Source organism: Manacus vitellinus, unplaced genomic scaffold (assembly GCF_001715985.3).
Source record: "Manacus vitellinus isolate BGI_N305 unplaced genomic scaffold, ASM171598v3 scaffold_4_pilon, whole genome shotgun sequence".
Classification (NCBI taxonomy): domain Eukaryota; kingdom Metazoa; phylum Chordata; class Aves; order Passeriformes; family Pipridae; genus Manacus; species Manacus vitellinus.
The window spans coordinates 26,081,319-26,105,765 of record NW_021940604.1 but is presented as its reverse complement, the minus strand read 5'-3'; the positions used below and the strand labels follow the sequence as shown (position 1 = coordinate 26,105,765).

The 24,447-nt window shown below is 34.3% G+C and overlaps 1 protein-coding gene across 1 annotated transcript in view; it reads left to right on the top strand.

Moving 5' to 3' along the window:
• Positions 1 to 24,447, top strand: part of GRIK2 (glutamate ionotropic receptor kainate type subunit 2) — a 369,619-nt gene that overhangs the window by 128,446 nt on the left and 216,726 nt on the right. Inside the window, exons 5-7 of the mRNA XM_018078132.2 lie at positions 13,743 to 13,924; positions 17,501 to 17,554; positions 20,534 to 20,707. Coding sequence (XP_017933621.1) covers positions 13,743 to 13,924; positions 17,501 to 17,554; positions 20,534 to 20,707 — 410 coding nt within the window. The remainder of the gene's footprint in view (positions 1 to 13,742; positions 13,925 to 17,500; positions 17,555 to 20,533; positions 20,708 to 24,447) is intronic.

Sequence of the window (24,447 nt, the reverse complement as noted above, 5' to 3'; positions counted from 1 at the left end):
CTTCTGACCTGGTAGTATTTTATGGAGTAGGTATTGTGGCACTAAGTATATGAGTCTTTTCTTTTAGGGAAGAAAAATTGTGTGAGATCCTTTTTGTGAATCTGTGTTTTAATAATCCTGCACTCACTATTTTTTTTTTGCATTAAAAATGGCTACATTCTGCTTCCTTCTATGATTTAGTTTGCCTTTTTTTAAAACTCTCAAAACTTTTTTTTAATGTAGTCCATTTGTTGTACAGACCAAAGAATTGTAATGAGGCTCTAAAACACTTTTCTTGCTAGTCTGAAGATAAATATTGTTTCTCGTGATAATTCTAAATGACAAAGTATATTCCTTTTAACTAGGATTTCATGTTTAAAACAAACAAACAAACAAATCCAGTAACTCAAAAAATCTCCAACCAACCAAAAAAAACCAACAAACCCAATCTGAAAAACTCCTAGCAGGATACAGTGAGAGGCTGGTTACTTTTTTCCCTTTAAAGTAATTTGGAGTCTCTTTGTTAATTAAATACTGTCTCTTTGTTAATTAAATACCACTAAACTATCCCTGGATACTAATTAAATCCTTTCAGATTTAAAGATTTGCTACAGTCAATTGTCTTTAAGAAAAAAAAGTGGAAAAAATGGCAATATGTTCATCAGCTACATGTCCTAATGGATTAAATTGATCTCAAAAGAGTAACTTAATTTCGAATATATATTCTAATTTCTGTGCTAAAGAAAACAGACCAGACAAACTGTAAATAAGTTTGTGAATCTCAGAGAATTTAAAAAAAAGCAAAAAGAATACATGAATATTTAGATGATGGGGCTTTTAAATTATACTGGCACTTGTATAGATATCAATATATTGATACTTTTATATATCAACAGAACAAGTTGATATAAACAGGGTTCTGGATATTTTTTCTTAATTAACTTTTGTTTTGGTCTTGGGTGAATGAATATAAACGCCAAAAATCTGTTACATCTATGAACAGAAGCCAAAGTAAAAGCTGAAAAAAATTATTTCAGAAATAAAAATGTTTTGTGTTGGTCTTTAATATTGAACCCTGTGCTATAATTCAAATGAAGGAAATTGAAAGATGTCATTTTGTTGATATTTTTACTCTAGTATACAGGTAATGATTTGTAAATAAAGCTGCAATTTCTTTCATGGGACAGTATTAATTTCCATTACCTAATTCCCACTGTATTTAGCACGGTGGTGTCACCTTGAGTATTGTGTGCATTTCTGGCCCCCACAATTTAAAAATAATGTTAAGGTACTTGAATATGTCCGGAGGAGAGCAACAAAGCTGATGAAAGTGCTGGAAGGCATGATGATCTAAAGACTTTGGGCTCGTCTAGTTTGGAGAAAAAGAGTTTAAGCAGCGACATTGCTCTTTACAGCTTCCTGAGGAGATGAAGTAGAGAGGGAGGTGCTGGTCTCTCCTTCCTGATGTCCAATGACAGGACATGTGGGAGTCACTCAAAGTTGCATCAGGGGAAGTTCAGACGACATTAGAAAACATTTCTTTACTGAGAGGTTGGTCAAACACTGTAATAGGCTTCCTAGAAAGGTAGTCGATGCCCCCAAACCTGTCAGTGTTTAAGAGGTATTTGGACAATGACCTTAACTTGCTTTAACTTGTTCATCTCTGAATTGGTCAGGCAGTAGGGCAAGATGATCCCTTCCAACTGAACTATTCTATTCTATTTTTCATATATCATATTTACAGATATCTTACATCTTGTGGCTTGCTTTGTTTGGGATTTTTGCCCCTTCTTTTATCCTGTATGGTAACTTGAAAGGACTAGCCTTTAAAATAATAGTCACTTTTGCAGTTAATATAACTTTAAACCAAGGGAAATTAAATATTTTGTGGGTGACAGGGATGTGGAGTGATGGCAGGTGGGCAATATTGCTAAAGAATTAAGGAAAAAAAGCTTTTAAGTGACTCAAAATAAATTTTGGCTAGTGAGAAAATTTCTCTTTAAGGAAGATATACATAGTGCACTATAAAGATGAGAAATGGTGTTTAAGAAACTTGAGAGGACAGGGAATTGAAAAGAGAAAGAGAAAATTAGATGGTCTGAAAAGGCCTGCTTGCCTCTACTTCTATGTAAATGAATTAAGCAATATCTCAATTTTTGTGAAAAGTCGTTCTCTTTTATAAACACATTTATATAACTAAGGCCTATTCCTAACAGAATGAGAGAGAAGGAATGAAGTGAGTTGAGAATCTTGCATTTTTATATTTGACAACTGATATAGTAACAGTGCATTTCATCCCAGTTTAGAAGACAAGACTTTGGTCTTGGTGATATATAACAGAATCTTATAAACTGACATGGCTCATGTGCAGTAGAATATATTTCAGGTTTGAAATTTTGATATTTTGAAGGACAAAGTTTGTTCAAGAATAGATGACGGGCAGAAATAAGGTGAGATTTCTTAAAGATAATCTGGGATGCGCAGTCCAAAGTACAGTAGGGAACATCTGTTGGGAGGAGCAGTGTAATTATAAAAAGCACAAAGGAGTACTATGCATTGCTGTGGGCCAAGATTCAGAACAATCACTCAACCATTAAAATTAAGTGGACAAAGCTTTTGCTTCCTGTCCTTCTAGAATCATCTAACAAAATTGAGGCAAGGTTTTAATATCAACAAGTATCTCAAATGAGGTGTTTATTGGGAAAAGGAGTATAGAAGGACATTATTCTTACAATAGTCTTAGAAGGAGGTTATAATGTATGTTTTTTTAATACTGAAATACTGAAATTTCTGAATACTCATGTATAAGAGATTCTTCTGATATTTCTGATACTGAATCAATACTTGGGAATGAAAAATAATGATTTATTATTAGGAAAATGCAGACCAGTAAATTATACTGTGTAGAATTCAAGAAACTGATTCTTAGGACTGTCTTGTGCAGGGTCAGGAGCTGGACTTTGATGATCCATGTGGATCCCTTCCAACTCAGAATTCTCTATGATGATTAAGTAAATATTGTTAAAACTGTAATTGCTACCAACAGAATTAGTTGGAGTCTAAAACAAGGAGTAAATAATACCAAATTTGGTTAAAAGAAAACAACAGTTATAAAGGGATCCAAATTTTCAAATCACTTGAGCCAATGAAGTAACCTACTTTCTGTTAAAAATTACCTTTTGAGAACATATGGATGGTAGGCAAAGTTCTAGAAGTTTGGAAAAGGTAGGCAAGTTCAGATTCATCCCAACTTAGATATCTGTCCAAATTTTGAAGTACATTTATCCTGGTTCTTTATGTTCACTTAATATCTGCATAACCCACCTATTACTAATAACTTCTTTCCTAAATTGGATCCTTCTTGAAATAGGGTAGAATAAAGTGAAATTGTAGTCTGAGTTTGTTTGTTTGTGGGGTTTTGGTTGGTTAGTTGGTTTGGTTTTGTTGTTTTTTGTTATTGTTGGTTTGGTATGGGATTTTGTTTGGATTTGTTTGGGGTTTTTTTGTTTTGTTTTGATTTTTTTTTTAAATAGTCAAGTCAGCTTAATTTCCATTCCTGGAAAAATAAGCTCTTTACTTGTAAACACTGAAAAAGTATCTAAGTGTTAAGCAACTGTCAAGTTTCCTTTATCAACAACAAATAATGTAAAACTTCCTCCTTTGACAGGTCACAGTGCCTTCTGGGCAAGGAAAACACAGTTGATGTGATAAATATTGAGATAAGAAAGCCGTAGTGTTCAAGGTGACATTCTTATATGCAAATTAGAGAAATAGATTGTTTACACAACTGTTGTCAAATGGATGCAAAAAAAGAGCAGTAAGCACAAATAGATTGGTTACAGGTTACTGAAAAGATTCACTTAAAAGGTTCATTTTCTGGCAGGAAGAGTATACAAATTACATGTGCAGATGGCAATCTCAGACGTTACAATATTATAGAAAATACTATCTGTGTTAAAGTATTTTATTAGTTCTTTATCAAGTGTAAGATTTGGTCACACTGTGGATAAGCCAACAATGGTATTATTAGAAAGAAAACATAACATTGAACTCAAATGTACGACCTAGAATTTAATGTGTAAGAAATTCCCAGGTAATTCAATTTAATCTGCATAGCAAAAGTCATCACACTATATTACATTGCTCTTTGCAGCAGATCTCAAGAAAGATGAGGGTTCTTGCAATCAAAGGTTAAGGAAAATATGACCTTAAAATATGAACAGTATGAGAGCATTGGTTTAGTGTAAGGGAAGTGGGCAAGAGGGATCAGACCCAACCAACACGGGTTTAGGAAGGGCAGGTCCTGTCTGACCAACCTCATTTCCTTTTATGATCCGGTGAGCCACCTGGTGGATGAGGGGAAGGCTGCGGATGTGTCTACCTGGACTTCAGCAAGGCCTTTGACACCGTCTCCCGCAGTATTCTCCTGAAAAAGCTGGCAGCCCACAGCTTGGACAGGGGCACTCTGTGCTGGGTTAGGAACTGGCTGGAGGGCCGGGCCCAGAGAGTGGTGGTGAATGGGGCTGCATCCAGTTGGCAGCCAGTCACTAGTGGTGTCCCCCAGGGATCAGTGTTGGACCCAGTTCTGTTTAATATCTTTATTGATTATTTAGATGAGGGGATTGAGTCCATCATCAGCAAATTTGCAGATGACACTAAGCTGGAGGGGAGTGTCGATCATCTGGAAGGCAGGAGGGCTCTTCAGAGAGACCTGGATAGGTTGGAGAGTTGGGCTGATTCCAACGGGATGAGGTCCAACAAGGCCAAGTACCATGTCCTGCACTTTGGCCACAACAACCCCATGCAGCTCTACAGGCTGGGGACAGAGTGGCTGGAGAGCAGCCAGACAGAGAGGGACCTGGGACTTTGGATTGACAGGAAGCTGAACATGAGCCAGCAGTGTGGCCAGGTGGCCAAGAAGGCCAATGGCATCCTGGCCTGGATCAGGAACAGTGTGACCAACAGGTCCAAGGAAGTGATTCTTCCCCTGTACTCAGTGCTGGTGAGGCCACACCTGGAGTGCTGTGTCCAGTTCTGGGCCCCTCAGTTCAGGAAGGATATTGAGGTACTGGAGCAGGTCCAGAGGAGGGCAACTAGGCTGGTGAAGGGACTCCAGCACAAGTCCTATGAGGAGAGGCTGAGGGAGCTGGGGCTGTTCAGCCTGGAGAAGAGGAGGCTCAGGGGAGACCTCCTCACTCTCTACAACTCCCTGAAAGGAGGTTGTAGCCAGGTGGGGGTTGGTCTCTTTTCCCAGGCAACTATCAGCAAGACAAGAGGGCATGGTCTCAAGTTGTGCCAGGGGAGGTTTAGGTTAGATATTAGAAAGAATTTCTTTCCAGAGAAGGTGATCGGACATTGGAATGGGCTACCCAGGGAAGTGATGGATTCTCCATCCTTGAAGGTTTTTAAGAAGAAACTGGCACTCAGTGCCATGGTCTAGTAACCACAGTGGTGTTGGATCAAGGGTTGGACTTGATGATCTCGAAGGTCCCTTCCAACCCAGTTGATTCTATGATTCTATGATTCTAAGAGGAAACAAACAACCTATCCTCTATGTTAAACAGAATAGCTAGAAACATGTTTAAAATTGTAGCAGAAATGATTCACTCTATCAGAGCTATTACCTACCACTGATGCTGACTAATGTCTCTATCAAATGTGTAGAAATATTAAATGATAAATTAATATTAAATTACTCCACTGGCATTGATAGTGATTCTCCAAACTAGATTTATATGTATATTAGATATCAGTTAGACGAAAAGTATATCTGTGTTTAATTTTGTATATTTATACTGTTTTGACTTGTGCACTTTTAGCTAGCATTTATTCTGGTTCTATGGAACGTAGTACTGGTTGCTTATGAAAGGCTAGATGGGTAGCTTTTCTGCATGGTCATTTTCACATCTTGTATGGGGCATAAATTTAAGGTCAGATTTAACTAGTCTTAACTACACCAAACTTAACTACACTACTGTTCCTTTTTTTACTACATATTTTGTCCTCTGGTTGGAGTAGCACTGTGAAATACACTTGCAATGTCAGCCCCTCTGTGATTGGTCTCAGTTCAAACATTACTGTCTTAATTAATTTCATCTTCAATTACAGAGTTTTCTTCTCTCTTACACTCTTACAATTAATTTTTTAGCAAAAATTTAACTGCTTTTCTTTCCAAGGATATATGTGCTAATCTAGTGTAAATTCCAGTTTAGGATGTTCGTTTATGTTTCTTTTTCAGCTAAGTCCATTTTGATTTTTTGTAGGTAGTATTTCTTTAGCTTTGCATAGTTTGATACAATAGTAAAACTTCTATTGTATGGCTACGAATTGCTAACTTGTTCTACTGCTTCTTTTATCATTCATTCTGACATCTTCCACAAAATCTGTTTTGTTCTTTGATTGTAGTATACCTCTTTTGCCCCTCTTCACCCTCATTAAACTCTGCTGCTCATACATGTCAGCCACTTGAGAGATCATATTTCATATGATTATGAGAATTCTTTTGAAATGCCCAGGACTGCTAATTCTCATTGCTGTCACCATCATCATACTGAATTAATTAGAAAATTTTACGCAAATGTTCAAAAAACATGTTCAGAAAAGAGAATAACACCAGCATTTCAAATCAGGCATGTTATAATGGAGCCGCATATGTAAATGTCAAATGTAACTGAAGTCTAGAAAAACATGGCAAATCTAATATATTAATAAGGCATGTTTTCTTAATTTTCAACATTTTCTTCAATTATTTTATTTTTTCTTACATTTTCATGCTTTAAGTGCAAAGGTGAGGGAAGGATGGACAGGATTCTGTTGGGGTTTTTTCATTTGTTTGGTTTGTTTGGTTCTTTTTTGTTTGGTTTTGTTTGTTTGTCTTTCCTAGCTGCTGCATGCTGTAGCTGATAAGTACTCAGCTGGTATGAAAAAAGTTTTTTTTATGTTGGTTGGTGTGGTGATCAAAACTGTTCCATGAACTGAAGGTCTTCAGCAACACATTGATTGTCTCTCATGAAACTGTGTCGGATGGGGTAGAGGGGATTTTTGCTGTAGTGCTTCAAAGCCATTATTAGGAAAGAATTGCTACTGGAAATAAGATGAATTGGGATTGGCTGCTTGCATCTAAGTATAAAAAATGTTCGCACCGGTGCACTGATGAACTCGCTTAGCACATTTAAGGTAAACAATAAAGCTGATTATTACCTTACTCTTCAATTACAGCTGGTTTTGCTGAAACAGCAGTAAAACGGATTTAGATGCTAAGACCTGACACAGAAAAATTAAGTGATCTGCACAGTATCAAAATAGAAAACTTGACTGTCTGTGGATTTAAACCTGGATCCATGGTTTTCTTGTTTTTTCTTTTAACCCTAAGCCTAATCTCTTCTATATAATTATATATATGTATATGCAATCTGATCTTCAATATTAGTTATGAATATAATTTTAAACACTTCTGCTTTCCTGTACTAAATAATTCTTTCAAAATTATTATTTTTTTTGCTAAAAGAAAGGAGGGGGTTTGATGGGGGATTTTTGGTTTTTTTTTAATTTTTTTTGGCTTAGTCTAGACACTTTTAGGTCTCTCACATTAATGAGGTTTGCATTTCAAAAAGATACATACATGCACACACATATCTAATTAAAAATATAGTTCTGGGTTTCTTTTGTTTTAGAGAAGAGCGTTTTTCTCAGATATTAGTAGTACTGTGCTCTAAGTCCCCCTTAAGTACACCACTGGTTATATCAGCATCATTTTGTGGAAGTGCATGTCAAGTGTCAGTTACCAGATACTTTTTCTTCTCTTTACTGATACAGTACTATCATTTCCCTAGTAGAAATCAAGACTAGCAGAAAAATAAGTTAAAATAATATTAGATATCTTCTTCATGTCACTACAGCTAATCATAGTCCATTTTAAATATTGCAGGTTTCAAATGACATCAAATTCTAATGCATTAATATTTGTAAAATATATACGTGTATACACGCATAGTATTCTGATTGCTCTCTAATGTTTTAACTATGAGACTGAAAGATCCTGCTAAAATGTTGGTCTCTAAAGCTACTAATAAGAAGCTGCATTAAATATGTTTACAGTATGAAGGCCATTTTTTTCTGGATTACATATTTCAAATCTTTTTCCATTAAAGACACTTTATACCATTGCTAAGGTATTTAAGTGGGTTTAAATGTAGCTGACAAACACATTAAGGATGCTTTACACTGCCATAATTGAGCAAAATTATATTACTGTAGTAAAAAAGCCTAATATAAATAAATATGAAAAGTCCTTCAAGCTGTCTTTCCTCTTCACCTCTATTTTCTTGATGTATTTCTTAATGTCATTGCTATATTGGATATAACAGCACAAAGAATACAGAACAGCCCACTGTTCAAGAACCCCTGCTATCAAGTGCAGTTTCTTTTTAATCCCTTCACTGGAGATGGATTTTCTTAGTTGAGGTTGCTAAAACTAATCTTTAGATTTCATAAGTAATCTGTTCAGGATGTTCAATATCTGAGAAACATTTTATAGCAATGAACTGTCCCAGTTGATGTGAAGCATTCTATCAATGTCCAATAAAGTGGCATTCTCCTCCCTTCTACCCATACCCCTTTCAAAGCCCAATACACAATGAGATTTTTCTGAGACATAACCAGAAAAACTTGGCAAAGGGCTGTCAGGGAAGGAGAAGACTATACAGAGGTGTGAGAGGAAACAACTTCCTAAAAACAGAGAAACTGTTCTGATAGCTCTACAAAGTGGTACATTAATATTTTTGAAATTTTTATGTTTTGAAGATAAGAGTAGCCTTTAAAAGAGCATTAGTGTTTTCGTACAGAAAAAGGTTCATGTGTTCAGCCTATTGCAAAGTGCATTTGCTTGCATTCTTCCTGTGCAGCACAAAGGCAGCATTAATGGAAATGATAAATAGTTTGATGAGCAGGCCAGGTGGCATAGCAATGGCCCACAAGACTGCTGAGCTGGAGACACAGGTTTTAAAACAAACTTGAGGCTCTTGCTTCCTGGACTGGTTGAAGTTGAACATGTCGAGGAGATAATGTGATTGATCTCTTTGGAGGAAGATGCCAGCTGGATAGCTCACAAACTGCTCCTTCAGGATTCTCCTTAAAGATGAATTGATGGCAGCTTCTGAAAGAGTTACTCACACCACGTTCTTCCCAGCCATTCAGAGGTAAGGCTCTATCACAGTGGCTGCTAAAAGAAGGAATTGAGAGTTTAAAGGGACAGGAAAAAGGTGTCTCTGGTGAAAGAAACTACAGGAAGTACATTCCCAAAACGCATCTATTCCTATACTGTTGTAAAATAGATTTTTTTAGGAGCTTTTGCAAACAAATGGTTGTGTTGTGTTTGGGTTTTTGTTTTTTTTTCTTTGGTTTTCTTTTGCTTTTTTTTTTACATTAGAATGGGATCGTGTAAATCCTAATAAAATTAGAGGTCAGCTTTTCATCCGAGGGCTGCAATTCATTTATATATTCATTATATATTCATCATATAGAATCAGTTATTTAAAAAATATTATAGACAAGTATCTGTTCAAAATCATGGTGAAGACAGGATTTGTTTTATCCTTAGCTTCTTTGTCCTTGTAGTTCTTGACTTACCTTCCTCCCTTCATTGGAGGTTCTGGTACCTTTTCTTCTAATGAGGTATATACATGTCCTTTTGAAACTGTCCCTTGCTGATTTAGAAACTTTTATTTCTCAGTACATGGCAGCTTGTTGCTTTGATCCTGTATAATCAGCTTTTCCATTTACTCTAATGTTAGATGACAAACAGCAATGAAACTTACTTTGGGACTAACAGTGCCTCAAAAAATTTAGTTAATGTATGATAATATATGTTTGACCTAAAACTACTCTGACCCTTAACAATATGTATAGATTATAGGATAGAAATGGAGTCCCACAAATAAACTGGATGCAGTAGGAAGAAGCAGTCTTCCTTGAGTCTTAGGAATTTCAGTCATCCAAATAAGCTATAACAGTATTAAGAGAAAGTAAAAATATGGACAGAACAAATTTTGGAATATCTAAAAATGAAAAGAAACAATGAATTTGTCTGACTTCATCTGATGAGGACTGTATGTTAAAGAGAGAAAAATTTTGTTACTGCAAGGCACTAGTTTTACTGTAAAAAGCTTTCAACATATGATGTCTTATAGCCATGAGAAATCAAACTCCAAACACAGAATGTTACTATAAGGATAGTGGCAAAATTTATTCATATCACATGTGGATTGCTTGATTACTTCGCAACTGTGCAATGTTTTGATCCCTTGGAACTTTTTTTGACCATTGCACCTACCCCTGTAGAAACCAGGGTGTTCAGGGGAAGAGAAGATCAGTGACAACCAGGAGTTGGAAAGCAGTTACTGTCCTCAAACGGACCCAGGTGCTGCAGTTTACATGTAGGACCTTATTCTTTTACGTTATAACTTTTCAGTGCTTAATTTTTAATTTGGTTTCAAATAATGACTCACTGTTCAATATTTAGTCTAGAAAAGAAGGGCAGAAAATTAAACTGCTCAAAACGGTTGGAAAACACTGTGGACAGAACAATCTAGAATCAGGGGGTTTTTCTTGTAAACACAAGCTTGCAATCACTGATTTAGTTAGTGAGAAAGAAGGATGCAATCGCATAAATATTTTCCTCCTTAGGAAGACAGGAAATATCTTGTATTTTCACTACACATTACACGCAGTCCATTCACGTTTTCCCTGGGAGGTTACTGAGGAAGCAATAGGCTCAGGCCCCTTGGTGTAATGGTTTCTGTTGCCTTTTGCATAATTGCTTTTTCGGTTGTTTGGGGCCACAGCCCCTCAGGGTGTGCTTGCCCTGGCGTGAGGCACCATGGCCTCATCTGCCTCCCCCTCAGTCGAGCTGTGCTGTGGAAAGGAGCTCCCTCCCTCGAAGAGGGTGTCTCCATCCTCAACGGTGGCTTTTGTCTTCCTTCAGTGCTTTTGAGCAGGGCTACCTTCCTTTGGTGCTCAGGAGGTTTTGTCCTGCTCTTTAGGTGGACTCAGCACTGACTGGAACCAGCAGTGCTTTCATCCAGGTATAACAGAGAGGAAAACATAAAGAGAATGATGTTTGGTTTTGTTTGTGTATGGTGGGTTTTTGATTTTGTTTGTTTTCTGGTTTTTATTTGATTTTGTGTTCTCTCCCCTCCTCCCTCCCTGCCCCCCACCCCCGTGAATTATGTTATTTTTCTTCAGGAAATTAATGTGGTGGGGTTTATTTTCTAGTAAAACTAAACTATTCTTTGCATATGTTATAAAACATAAACACTGCATCCCAAATGGTAAATACAACATGGAAAGAAACTTCCAACCTTTGATTTGCATTTGAAAGAGCCGACTTGTGAAGTGTGATCCAGTACTGGAAGGCATTTACGTGCTCTCAGTTCCCACTGATGCCTGAATTAAGAAATGCTGCTTCTCAGTAATTAACCAAAGAAATAAAAGTGTGAGAGAAAGCTGTGATCAGCTCTGACTTTTTTCATTCTGCAAGGTGTTTCTCTGCAGCAAGGAGTTATAGGGTGACTGTGGCAGTGGTACTTACCACCTGTGACACACCTTCAAGATAGCACCCCACACCATGCACCCTCCACAGAGCAGCATGTCCTCATTCCCTTGCAAGTGAGGGGACTGTTTTTGTTTTCCAAAATCATTCTGTTCAGAACGTAGCAAGCTGGAAACTGTAGTAAAGGATTTATTCCTTATAGGGGGTGACCAGGTGTACTACTGAAGTGACTCATTTAGTAGACTGGAATGTGTTTTGTGACCTGCCATAATCTATCTGTACTTTATAAATGCTGGTGGCTAGAAATGTGGTGAAATATATATGTTAAAATCTTATAAATGAAAGTATATGTAACTGTAACTATTACTAAAATTAAATATTCTGCTACACGTAGAAACCACAAACAACGATACTACACGCGAAAAGTTTAAGGTTGCTTTTTATTTCACATTGATGAGGATGGGAAAAAAAATTAACTTTGAAACACCTGGAATTTGTTCATGTCTCAGATCTAATTTATCATAAAATATGTTTTCAGAAATCTCACGAGTTACTATGTATGTCCTGATAGTTATTGAAGGCATAAATACTTCTTTATTTGCTTGCATTCACATCTGTGCTGCCCCAACACTGTAGTCCAGTCAGTGAACTAAAGAGCTGTGCATTCAAAGGCTTTCTTCCGCATGTTTTCACACTCTGGTTTCTCTGTTATTTTCCTACCTTTTGTACTGCCTTCACAATGTGGTCCTGTGTTTATTGGTCATTGCATCACTCTCAGATACGTAGGTAACCTAGCAGGCAGACACTATACTTATCATAGTAGTCTCCTTGATAGTTTTTAATTGCTCTCGTATTAGTTTCTACATCTGTAAATCCTCTATTTCAAATTTTGGTGGGATTTTTTCTTTCTCTGATGTAGCCCAATATTGACAAGATTTATGAAGATTACGACTTTCTTTTTATAATTCTTGAACAGTCCAGTTCGGACCTCAAGGAGCTCATCTTCTTGGGTAATGCTCTGGAACAGAACAAAAGTTGGAATTTTTGGAATTCTTGACTTTCAACTGCTGCAGGTTTTTTTTGTCGACCATGAAGTAGATGTTTAATTCATAAGGGTATTGAAAGACATTTACTTCAAAAGCTCCTGTAGACCACAAAACACTTCTTTCCATTGTGTAACAAATCTTGGACCTATGGTAAAAGACCAAAACTGTGTTTTATTGTTGCAAGAAATAGTGGTAGATCAAAGGACCTGTCAATGTGTAGTTTCCTACATTTATTTAGTAAAATTTTGTAATTTAGACTTCCTTCAGAGAAAAGCAGCATCCCTTTTCCCTTTCTTTCCACCCCACCTTAAAGTTCCTTGACAATTTTGCTGTCCATCCTGTCTCCAAAGGTGTAACAAAGGTGATCGGTGTAGCAAAGGTGATTGGTGTAACACCTGAAAATATGAATAAAATATACATATTAGGGACTTCGTCCTCTTAAGTAAACAACACTTTGAAACAACAGTTTGCAGCCAAGAAAGAACAATCAGATTTCCTTTTAACCGTTGATATGTTAAAAATACTCAGTATTTGTACAGAAAATTTGAACATTATGAATCACTCTAGTGTCTTATACAATTGAATTAATTTCAAAGTCGCTTCTAAAGCCAGTAAGTTTTGTTCTGGGGTGGTTTTGATTCCAAAACCTGTGCAGTAGAATAAAGCTGCTTTTGACTCTTGATGTTCTTGAAAAGTGGTTCAGTATAGAAATATGAGAACAGCATTATGTGAGAATGTTCTACAGAGCTGAAATGATTCACAACTTTGTGTGGAAACCTGATGGATTAGTTGGGAGCTGGCAGACTGACTAGTCTGATTACAAACTATTACTCTGGAATATTGCTTTAATTGAATTAGAGTAATTACATACTTTCTTTGAAGAGGAATGTCATAGTTGTGATAATGCTAGAGGAAGATTTATCTGTTTTACAGTAATCCTAACTGAGTTTGCATACTGTCTGTTAATACTTAAGAAAAAGAGACTTGTGATAAAGTGTTGGGAGTGCAGGTATTTTATTTTTATTTTTAATAACATTTTTACATATCTGTTGCAACATATTGACAAGGGAGAAAAATTCAGGAAACTTTGAATGCTTATAATATGTTCTGCTGCTCGAAGTTCAGGTTCTTGTTTTGATAATTTTCTCTTGACTCCTGTTTTCTTTAAGGTCTTATTCGATTACAAGAGCTCATCAAGGCTCCATCACGATACAACCTAAGACTAAAAATCCGTCAGTTACCAGCTGACACGAAAGATGCAAAGCCTTTGCTAAAGGAGATGAAAAGAGGCAAAGAATTCCATGTAATCTTTGACTGCAGCCATGAAATGGCAGCAGGCATCTTGAAACAGGTAATCCTCATTTTGCTTCAGAGGGCTTAATCTTTTTTATCCCTAATAAATAAAAGTATTATCCAGACCTAATGGCATTTAAGAAGCAGGGGAATTTTATGTGAGTTTTACTGAGGCCTAACTGAAAATCAGCCAAGGATTTCAGAGGTAATTTTACTGATGATGCAAATGGTAGGTTCTTTAATTATGTTTTATAAAGAAACAGATAAATCAGTTCATGTTCAGAGAGTAAGGTATATCAGTCTTTCAACTATGAAGAACTTGTACTTTGAATAATTGATTTTTTAAACAGGGTTTTAAATGCTTGCTTATTGTTATTTCATATAACAAAACTTTATTTATTTATTTATTTATTTATTTTTATTTGAAGTCTCCAAGATGCCTATTCTTAATCAGATAGTGATATCTGAATTGTATCTTACCAACAGGTCACACTAGTGTCTTCCACTGAGAGGACAGCAGTAAATATAAATATGAATAAGACGAGTAGGTGAAATACAGCAGAATTCCAAATACTTAACTGGCTTTATATTGCAGAAGCAGATTCCAGTGAGGTTTTCCTAGAGAAGCTGGCAATGTAGCAGTGTACAAAGGATTTGTCCCATTAAAGAGGTTACTGTAACCCTGAAGTATGCATAGAAGGCAAGACTTTGTGTATCTTTATTTTAATGAGCTGTCACCAAATATAGGGAATTTCTTGTGCTCAGAGACCATCTTCCACACAGTTTTTTAATTGAACTATGACTTACAATAAGGAGGATAGGAAGAATACCTAAACTAAAACAGGATTCTACATTTCTAGCTTTTAGTGACTTTAATTCACGTTTAGATTATGTTTGCTAGCAAACTTTATGGTTTAAATTGAAAACAAAATGTATTTAAGAGTTGGAAATGTGAGTCTCATTAAAGGTACTTATGGATATTATTGCAGGTACAATTCAAAGTGCAAGCAAGCATATACTTATACTACAATTTCTTTCTTTTATTTTTCATTAATTGAAAAACTTTTATTAATTCCTAGTAATTTTAAAGCTCTGCTGGGGTTTTTGCTCTTTGCAAGCATGGGCCAACCTAGTTATTCTAACTGTTTAGCTCAAATCATTAAATGTACATTTGATTATTTTAAAACCTAAAAAATACAGATGGAAAATATGTTGATGGCACTATTAATTTGCAATTAATATTAACAATGACTCCATCAAGATCCATTACTTACACTGTACCTAGCAGTTTTTAGGTGAAAGGAAACTTCTGTTTCACAGTATACTACATTTTGAAAGACATATGACTCGAGGGAAATGGGAACAAAATTAAAAGCATTGTATCTTTAATCATGTCCTAGGACCCAAGAGTAAGCACTACCCAAGATTAAGCACTCAGCTTCTTTAAATCAAATTGTAGACTGTTTTATCAAACTACTTTGCTCATCCTAAAAATTACAGAATGAAGATACAGGAACAATTCTTTAGAAGTGTTTAGATCTTTATATAGATTTTGTAGATTTATACTTTTCCATTCAACTCAAATACTGCAGTATTTTAAATAAGTCTAAAATTTGTAGTTCTGGAGCTTAATGTGAGCTCTTGCTCTCAAAATTGACACAAGGTATGCTAAAACTGTATTTATTATTTAGTGATAATATTCCAAATATAGTGTTTATAAGTAATTGTTGAAAAAATATTAATTTCTTAAATGTTAATTGATTGGGTTTTTTTGTGGGAATGGAGGGATGAATTTGGGGTCTCTTCTTGGAAGGATGATTGGAAAAATTAACAATGAAGTTGGTGGAAGAGAATACAAGTTGAAAATAAAGAAAAAGTACCTTGAGAGGCCAGTGAAATGGCAACTACTGTTAAGTGGCCAAAAATACATGATGAAAAGGAAAAAAAATCCCATCAACCAGACAAGCATAATTGAATTAAGGCAAACCTCAGCGGTAACCTCATCACCAGGCAACCAGGGAAAGCAGACATGATTTAAAAGGTTAGGAAAGCACTGCAGTAATGAGAACAGAGAAATGACAGTGTTTGAAGAGGAAAAAGAAGTGAGGTCTTTAGAAAAGTGAGGAATGAGAAGGAAGGAAGACCTGTAAAAGAGGCAGCATCATCACACAGCAGAGTAAGGAACACGTGTATGATGTGTGGGGATTCTTTGGAGTATGAAAGACCTGACTATATATAAGCAATTGCAATATATGTGACCACAAATGTGTTACATATATAGAGGAAGATACTTTGGTTTTATTTAAAAACAAAACAAAAAATGTTCTTAAAAAGCTAACAGTATTTGTAGTGGTAGAATTCCTAATGAAGTGGTAATATTTCACATGGGAATGTGGTTTTCCATTGTTTAAGAGAACTTAAATTGCTATTGGAACACTATATCCTAGTTCTAATACTGTTGTGGAATTTTAAATACACAAGTATAGGTATTCTTTGGAAAAGTGGTGTGGTTTTTGTCATAATCTTGTTTAAAATGTTATAAAATCTGATCTGCAGCCAATATTTGGATTAATTTTAGGTTTTTTCTTTGGAAAAGAACATATAGACTATTGAGTTTATCAGTTTTCAGACATTGCCACAAATAAACAGGCTCACAAAACCCTCAAAACTGATAATACTTCTGTATACAAATTCTGATGTCAGAATTGTGTAATTGTGACCTTCAGTGTCTTTAAGGAGATGCATCTGGTAGGGACTTGGGAAAAAATTCCAATAATTACTGGAAAGGAAGAATATATTGCTTACTTCTGCAGCTTTTTTATAGTGTTAAAATTAGATAAAAATCACTGTAGATACTAAAATGATTGAATAAATTATACTGATCTAAGGTAGCTTTTGTGCAGATTATCGATACAAACTTTTCACGTGAAAATACCCTTAGTAATAAGAATGATGAGACAGAATTTATTGCTTTAAAATTTTATCTACAAATATTTGTTCTTATGCATTTAAGAGAAAAGTATGAACATTTAAAATGTACAGTTGATCAAATACTATTTAATATTGAAGGCACTTGATAGACATCTGAATTTATAGCATAATATTATTAATATTTGCTCTTCATTTTCATTTAAGTAGTATGTATCTGGCTGTTCAAAATTTGACTCAAGAGAATTTTCTTCTATGGTTGAAAAAATGTACATGTACAATATAAGCTTGAGTCCTTCTTTTATATGCATAGTATTGTTCATCAAAATAGAAAAAGGAAATTCCTATGAGGTTATTAATTTTAAAGGAAGAGTTCAATAATGAATGAAAATATTGTCAACTCGATTTTTTTGTGGTAACAATGTATCCATTAGTATGTAAAAATACAAGCCTCTTTCACATTTACTGGACTAAACAGTCTAACAATATTCTTTCTATCAGAAGATCTGCTTCATAAATTCCTTTAATAGTCAGTAATCTTCTCTAACTTCTAGGAAATTATTTGCTTGACCTAATTTTAGTATAATTCCAGTCTTATGATCTGATCCCAGTAGTATTCTTTTGCAACTTTTCATTTGCCACGTAAGTGTGATAAAAATGTATTATGTGACCTCAGAAAAATTAATCTTTTGTTTATTTTTCCAAGGCTTTAGCTATGGGAATGATGACAGAATACTATCACTATATCTTTACCACACTGGTAAGTGACTTATAAAAACATACTGATGACATCTAACAAAGATGTTACTTTCCTAATTATATTACTTAACAACATGTAAAAGGTCTCTCTGGAATGGGGTGTGAGTACAAGATGTTTTCTCTGTTGAGTTTTCTTACTTTCAGTGAAAACTCATCAGGATGGCTTAATTATTGTTCAACAGTGTGCCTTGGAAACTGCTAGACCTGAAAAACCAACTGACTGTAGTACTGCACTTTTTAACTGCAGTGAAGGAGGGTTAAGTATATAATTCATAATTCATTGTTTATATTATGCATTTTGTCCTTTTTATCTTTTGGCTATTTGTATCTGAAGATTAAGATAGTTTTTAAATTTACTCATATATTCCTTATTTTTAATCCAACATTTTACAAGATAGCTTTTCTCTGTCATATGATTCATGAATAATTGGTATGAATCTTAACGCCATTTTATTTAACAATCCACATGAGTTTTTTAGGCACATGAATTATGCAATATTCTTTGGTGTCCAGTGCAAATGTAACTTAGAAGGAATTTGATAATTCTTGGATCTATCATTTGCACTAAATGAACATTAAAAATGAGAACACTCATACAAACATAACAAAGACCGCTTTTGCTGCTCACCACAGCCTAACTAAGAAACAGTTTAAAAATTGGTAAAATAATACTCTAGGAAATATAGTTGTGGACATTTCTCTGTTTTGAGAGGTCGTTTTGTCTAATTAGATTGCAGTTATTTAAGTTTCTTAAAATACAAGACAAGCATGAGACAGATGTGCCTTGGCAAAACCATGCTTGAAATGACCCATGTTTAAAGTCACATGTATTTTTAAATTCCTATGAAAATGAATCCTTTGTGGCAGAATAGGAAGTTCACCTCAGAATCAGAGAAACCAAGTTCATGGAAAGTATTAACATGAAGTAGCTAGAAAAAGCAAAATAATTTGTGAAGTTCAAAGGCACACCCTGTACAAATACCTGTCTTATTTAGAAGGGTAAGTTATTCTATCACTTATAGATTTAGAACTGCATGCAATAAAATTTCCCTCACTGAATATATTTTCCTCCAGAAAAATGGGTTATAGACGTTTCAAGGAATTTTTTATTTTTTAAATTCTTATTTTGCTATCAAGGATAATTGTTTCTTTGAGTAGTATGCTGCCCGTTGACATTGAATTTTTATTCTTAAAGCTATATTTTAAAATCAGGATTTTCTGTCACTCTTAGTTCCTTATTAGAACATTAGATTTTTGAAGGAGATTAGAGTATTATATTGACTTCGAACTATCAAGGGATAATTTACTGTGCACAAAGATGTAATAGATTTTGATTTTGCAATGTACCTCTGGAACTTGCATTACAATTCAGCTGTTTTGATATATTAATTGCTTCTTACCTGACATGGTAAAAATCCTGTCAAATAAATTTTCCAGTCACAGTGTTTACAAGTCTTCTGTGTAATCTCCTCATGATTGATTCAGGGTCTAATGCAGTAGCTCATTAATACACTGACCTGTGTGCATTTGTAGTATATGCATAATATTGTTGTGTATATTTATTATATTCTAGTGTAAACATGAATGTGTTTGGATTAAATAATTACATCCAAGGTTCTAACCTCTTGCACGGTGAAAACTGAGAATTTTTTAAAGAGGAAAATGTAGCATAGGTCTAGTTGTGTTCAACTTTTCCTTTGCAATAAAATGTGTTATTTCTATACAAAGAGGATACAAATTCGGTTATTTTTAAATGAATTTTGACACCTGCATATCTTTGGTATTATGTATGGGAAATTACATCATAATTATTAGCTATAATTAAAAATGTGTAGTGGTTGATAACTGATTGATATTTTTGTGGTCTGAGTGATGTTAACAGTGAATAACGAATTATATTCTGATTTTTCTATAGTAAAATATTTAATCTTCTTCTGGTCTAACCAGTAAACAAAACAGATTCAGGCAAATGTTATAATATTTCCATTTTATGGAAATTTATAATATACTAAACTGACAGCAAAAGTCACATTAAAAATGAGAGAAATGGCTAAGTACAAATTATGGGAAGAATTACTATGCTCAGTAAAACTAAAATTATGTCATAGGGCAGTAATATCCTATGTATAACCTTGATTACATCTTTTTTCCCCCAATGTTCAAAACTTGATCTTAGACCTGAGTTTCCTAAAGTCAAGTACTGTTTCTACATTGGTTCTAAGGATTTTGTCAAAGGATTAGAATAATATTGAGTTTAGTTTCTTGAGCTAAAATGCAATTTTTTTTTCTTTTTCTTTTTATGAATTATATTTGCCTCTGTGTGTTTTGGAGGGCTAACTATACACACACATACACACATACATATGTATTGAAAACATGTTAATTGGCAAAGGTTATTCTTGCAAAGATAAATTCCTAGGAAAAGATATGCCCCTGTTTGAAGTTCAATGGGTGGCAGTGAAAAATGCCTTTGATTAAATTTAAAGCTGTGTACATTTCCCCTTTTCCCTGCTCACCACTCCCCCTTTTTCCCCTCCCACCAATTTATCCTTCTAAGATTAACATGTTCAATTTTCACAGGGACTGAAAGTGCAAGGAAACTCTCATTCTGTTTATTTTATGATTTGATGTCTGACTTCTGGTTAATCCAAGAAGTAGTGATTAATAAAAATATTTAGCAATCAATAATAATATTTAAGCTTACTATAGTATTTTGGCGTAATTAGTAGTGGATACAATTCTGTAACTGGACTTAACACTTCCTGAAAGACGGTTTTTCCTCTGTGAGTCAGATTGCTTCCACTATAAGGTCAGCCAAGTTTCTTGTCCACAGACCCCAAATAAACAGAACATACTTCCTAGCATATATAGGACTGAAAATTTCCATGCTCTCATCTGGGGAGATGGTCCAACAATTGAAATAGGAGTTTTAATGTATTAAAGACATATGTATATAAATATACAATGGTAATTTTTTCAGGATCTGTTTGCCCTGGATGTGGAACCCTATCGGTACAGTGGTGTCAATATGACTGGATTCAGAATTCTAAACACGGAAAACACGCAGGTGTCATCTATCATTGAAAAGTGGTCTATGGAGCGATTGCAAGCACCCCCAAAACCTGACTCAGGTTTGCTGGATGGATTTATGACGGTATGAATACCAGTGTTTGGTTCCTTTTTTTAGGATATGTTTAGGAAGCTAAAAAAATTTTTGACTTTTTGTTCGTTACTACAAGGGTTTAGAGGCATGTAACCAAATAGTATTGTTAACATGAGGCAGGGAGTTACAGCAGTGTTTCTGTTAATATTTTGCAGATTGAATACGACTATATTACTTTTTTTTTCAAAATTACACATACCATATATTTTTTCCAAATTATAGTGCCATATTCTAAATGTCTAATTCACCTAGTCCACATTTCCCTACTTTGCTGGTGAAAATATTGCGAGGGATCACGTAAAATCCTGATAAAAGTCAAGCTAATGACAGCTGTCTCTTTCTCTGTCTTGTGTGTCTTATTAATTTAAGATTCATTCATTAATAATGTGTACTTTTAAATATCTATATAAATCTTGTTTTTAAATATTTTATGAATATTATAAATAACACCTTCTTACTATCTTTTCCACTTCTGTGACCTCAGAGAGGTAATTAATCTGGTTGTTTATTTTTTCCTTGCATTGCCATTATTCTTTAGCCTCAGTTCTGTTTATAAAAATCACAATTACCTTCCTGAAAATAAACTTTCATTACTAGGTTTTTGGTGAGTTTATGCTCATTAGCTGGAATTAAATCTGGAATGACAATGTCAGGAAGGGATCTATTTTAAAACATATCCTAATTGGAACCTCTTTAGTCTTCAAATTCATTGAAAGATTTACCACTTTGACCACTTAGCAATTTAGGTTGTTGGGTTTCGTTTTGGTTTTGCTTGTTTTTTTGAGGGAGGGTTGTTGTTGAGGCTTTTCACTTTCCATTTGAAAAAAAGCAAATTTTGTTTCTTGAAGATTTATATCTTCATTATCTATCAGTTGTCCAGACTGTGTTAATTAAGCCACATGACATAGTTCATGTTTTGAACAATTTTTTTCTACTGATAAGGTTTAAAGATTATATAGACATTACTTACCAAATTACAATCAATATTTTATGAAGTTAATTTAATGTTTTTTAGAAAGTTATCATTTTTAGAAAAAAATACTTTTTTCTTCAATGTACTTTTGTATATAATATCTTGCATATGATAATTTCAAACATTTTAAATTTAATTTATTTACTAGTTCTGTTGTACTGAACTTTACAGATTCTATCATACAGTACTTTAAAAGTTACATTGTTCATTTCTCTAAATAATTTCAAATAAGCAAATGAACCCCCAAAAATCTGAAAATTGTGTGAAGTGTCCATCTGGTTTATATAAAAGAGTTGCTTATTATTGTAAGCCATTGTTTCATACTTCCTTGTTTGCAGTAATATTTTCATTCCTTTATTTTTATCTTTTTGAATTTAAAATTTGCGACGCTTCTTCTCATTCATTATATTTGTATATTTTATGCATTGATCAAATATGTAATTGATATTTACCAAATAAGTAGTGATAGTTACTTTGTGAGAACATAGGGCCATGGTCAAAAAAATAATGGAATAATAAATATTAGAATAGAGTTCTGTGGGCCAGTTGCAGGTTTTTCATCTTCTGTGGTACTGTAAAGAAAGCGTTTCTCTCAGAAAAGCTTCTGATGTGAGGCAGAAACCTATAATTGCTAGTACATGACTCTATAAGAATAATACTTTATGACAATACTTTGTCTCAGGATAGAAAAATATAAAAAAATGCATGAAAAACACAGTGGTTTCTTTTCTGGACCCTTTAAAGCCCTCTGTGCTCTAAGTGGAACCAAGTGTTCATATAGACTGTGATGAATATTTTATGGGGATTCTTTATGTTGATTAAGCATCTAAATATGCTTTGATTACCTGGGTTTTAAATAGCTGAGGGATGCAGATAATGTTTAAAGGATATTTAAAGGGCTAATAATCTCGGCAAGTGCTTACAGAGCTTTTATAATCTGGCCCTTAGATACAGAAAAAACATTCACAGCATGTCCTTTTGGAAGGTGTAAAAGAAATTCACTTCATGACATCACTGCACAGTGTTCTGTCTGTGCTGAGAATAAAATAAACCATTTTATTGACTTAGGATCAGTGAAGTTGTTAAGTGTGTAAAATTTGACTTTCATGTCACTGATATTCATGTGTATTTAAAGTCTAAAATGTACTTGGGAATGAAAGATTCTTCACAGATATTGCTGTTATGGAATACTCTGATATGGGCTGAACTGGATTTTTTTTTTAATTTTTGCTGATTGATAATGGCTACAGCTTAATGGAAAAAAAATCTGCTTAATGGGAGTGCATTCAACTTGAACAACATAGCTAAATGCCATTTAATCAGGTTTTAAACCACCTGAAAGTTGTGCCAAATAAAAACCTGGGGCATGGATAATGTATTTAGACCTTGGTAAAGACTCACTGCTTTCCATTGGTGTAAAACCAGGTAATTATGGATTGCAAAGTCTTCAAACTCTGGTGGTGTTTGTGCTAGGTATTTCTACCCTGGGCTTTTTCACCATATCAATTTAGCCATTATGGCAGTTAGAACTATCAATATAACTCTGGCACTGCTTTTCCTTATTTATGATTCACAGAGTTCCCAGTCTTAATTATTGTTTCAAGGTGTTTTCTGTAGGCTTGTATAACCTCTAACTAATAATTTTCCTCAAAATTATCTTACCTTTAGTATCTCAATGTAATAAAGAGTGGGTATAAAATTTCATCTCACCTCTTTGGAATGTTCCAAGTTAAGCTTTCAAGTGGGAATCCTATTGAGTACAATTACAATAGTTTTTCCTTTGCTTCTAGTCTGTTCCTCAGCACAGCTCTGGAAAGGGTGATGGTTTAGCACACCTGAGAGGAAGAGTAATGAAAATCATATTTTCCATTATATTTCACTCTCCTTTTACAATTTCTTAAGATTCTTTGCATGGTCTTTGGAGAAAACAAAATTAAACTATTTAATGAATGTTTCCATACTGAATAATTCTATTAATAAATGTTTACTTATTTGTATACCTAAGAAACTAAATGCGTTTTATGATTTGGGAGAGTAGCTACAGTACAACTGACTTTATTCTTTCTGTGACTCCAGAAAATCTGTGGAAATGTTGGAAATCATTAGCCATGTTATGTCAGACTATACACACTTTCTTTACGCAAAAGGTGTGCTTGTTGAAATGTTTATAAGAATCAAATAGATATGATTTCTATAAAAGTCTAAACTAATTTCTATTAAAGACTAAATGTGAATATACTTTTATATGATATATAGAAGCCCTGAGGAAGTCTTACCGGTCTACTTTTACTGAAGAGGTTTTTCTATTGTGATTCAAATACTATGAGATCTAATTCATGCTTTTGATGGTTCTCTCATATTTCTTTAGGTCCAAGGGTAATCAAAATGGTACTTATGCTCATAACATAGAAATGTTAATCTAAATGTGTTGCTATTCAATACATTTGTGTCTTTTTATCCGTGTCACACACTTGTGTGAGTATTCTCAACAGTCTTGTATTTATTTTGAATGTTGTATTTGTATCACCATGCTCTTACTAAACAGATGGAAAGAAAATATAGTGCGTTTAAAAATAAACATCACATGGAACTGGCATATGTCATGATTATTGTTTCTTATAATAAAAGTACAGGAATTTGTTAATTATAGTTTTGCCACAAGTAATAAGCCACGTCTTTAGAAAATAACAGAAGAAAAGAAGGTCAAAGATCAAACTATTGCAATACTTTATTTTTCTTGCGAGTAGAAATAGCTGTA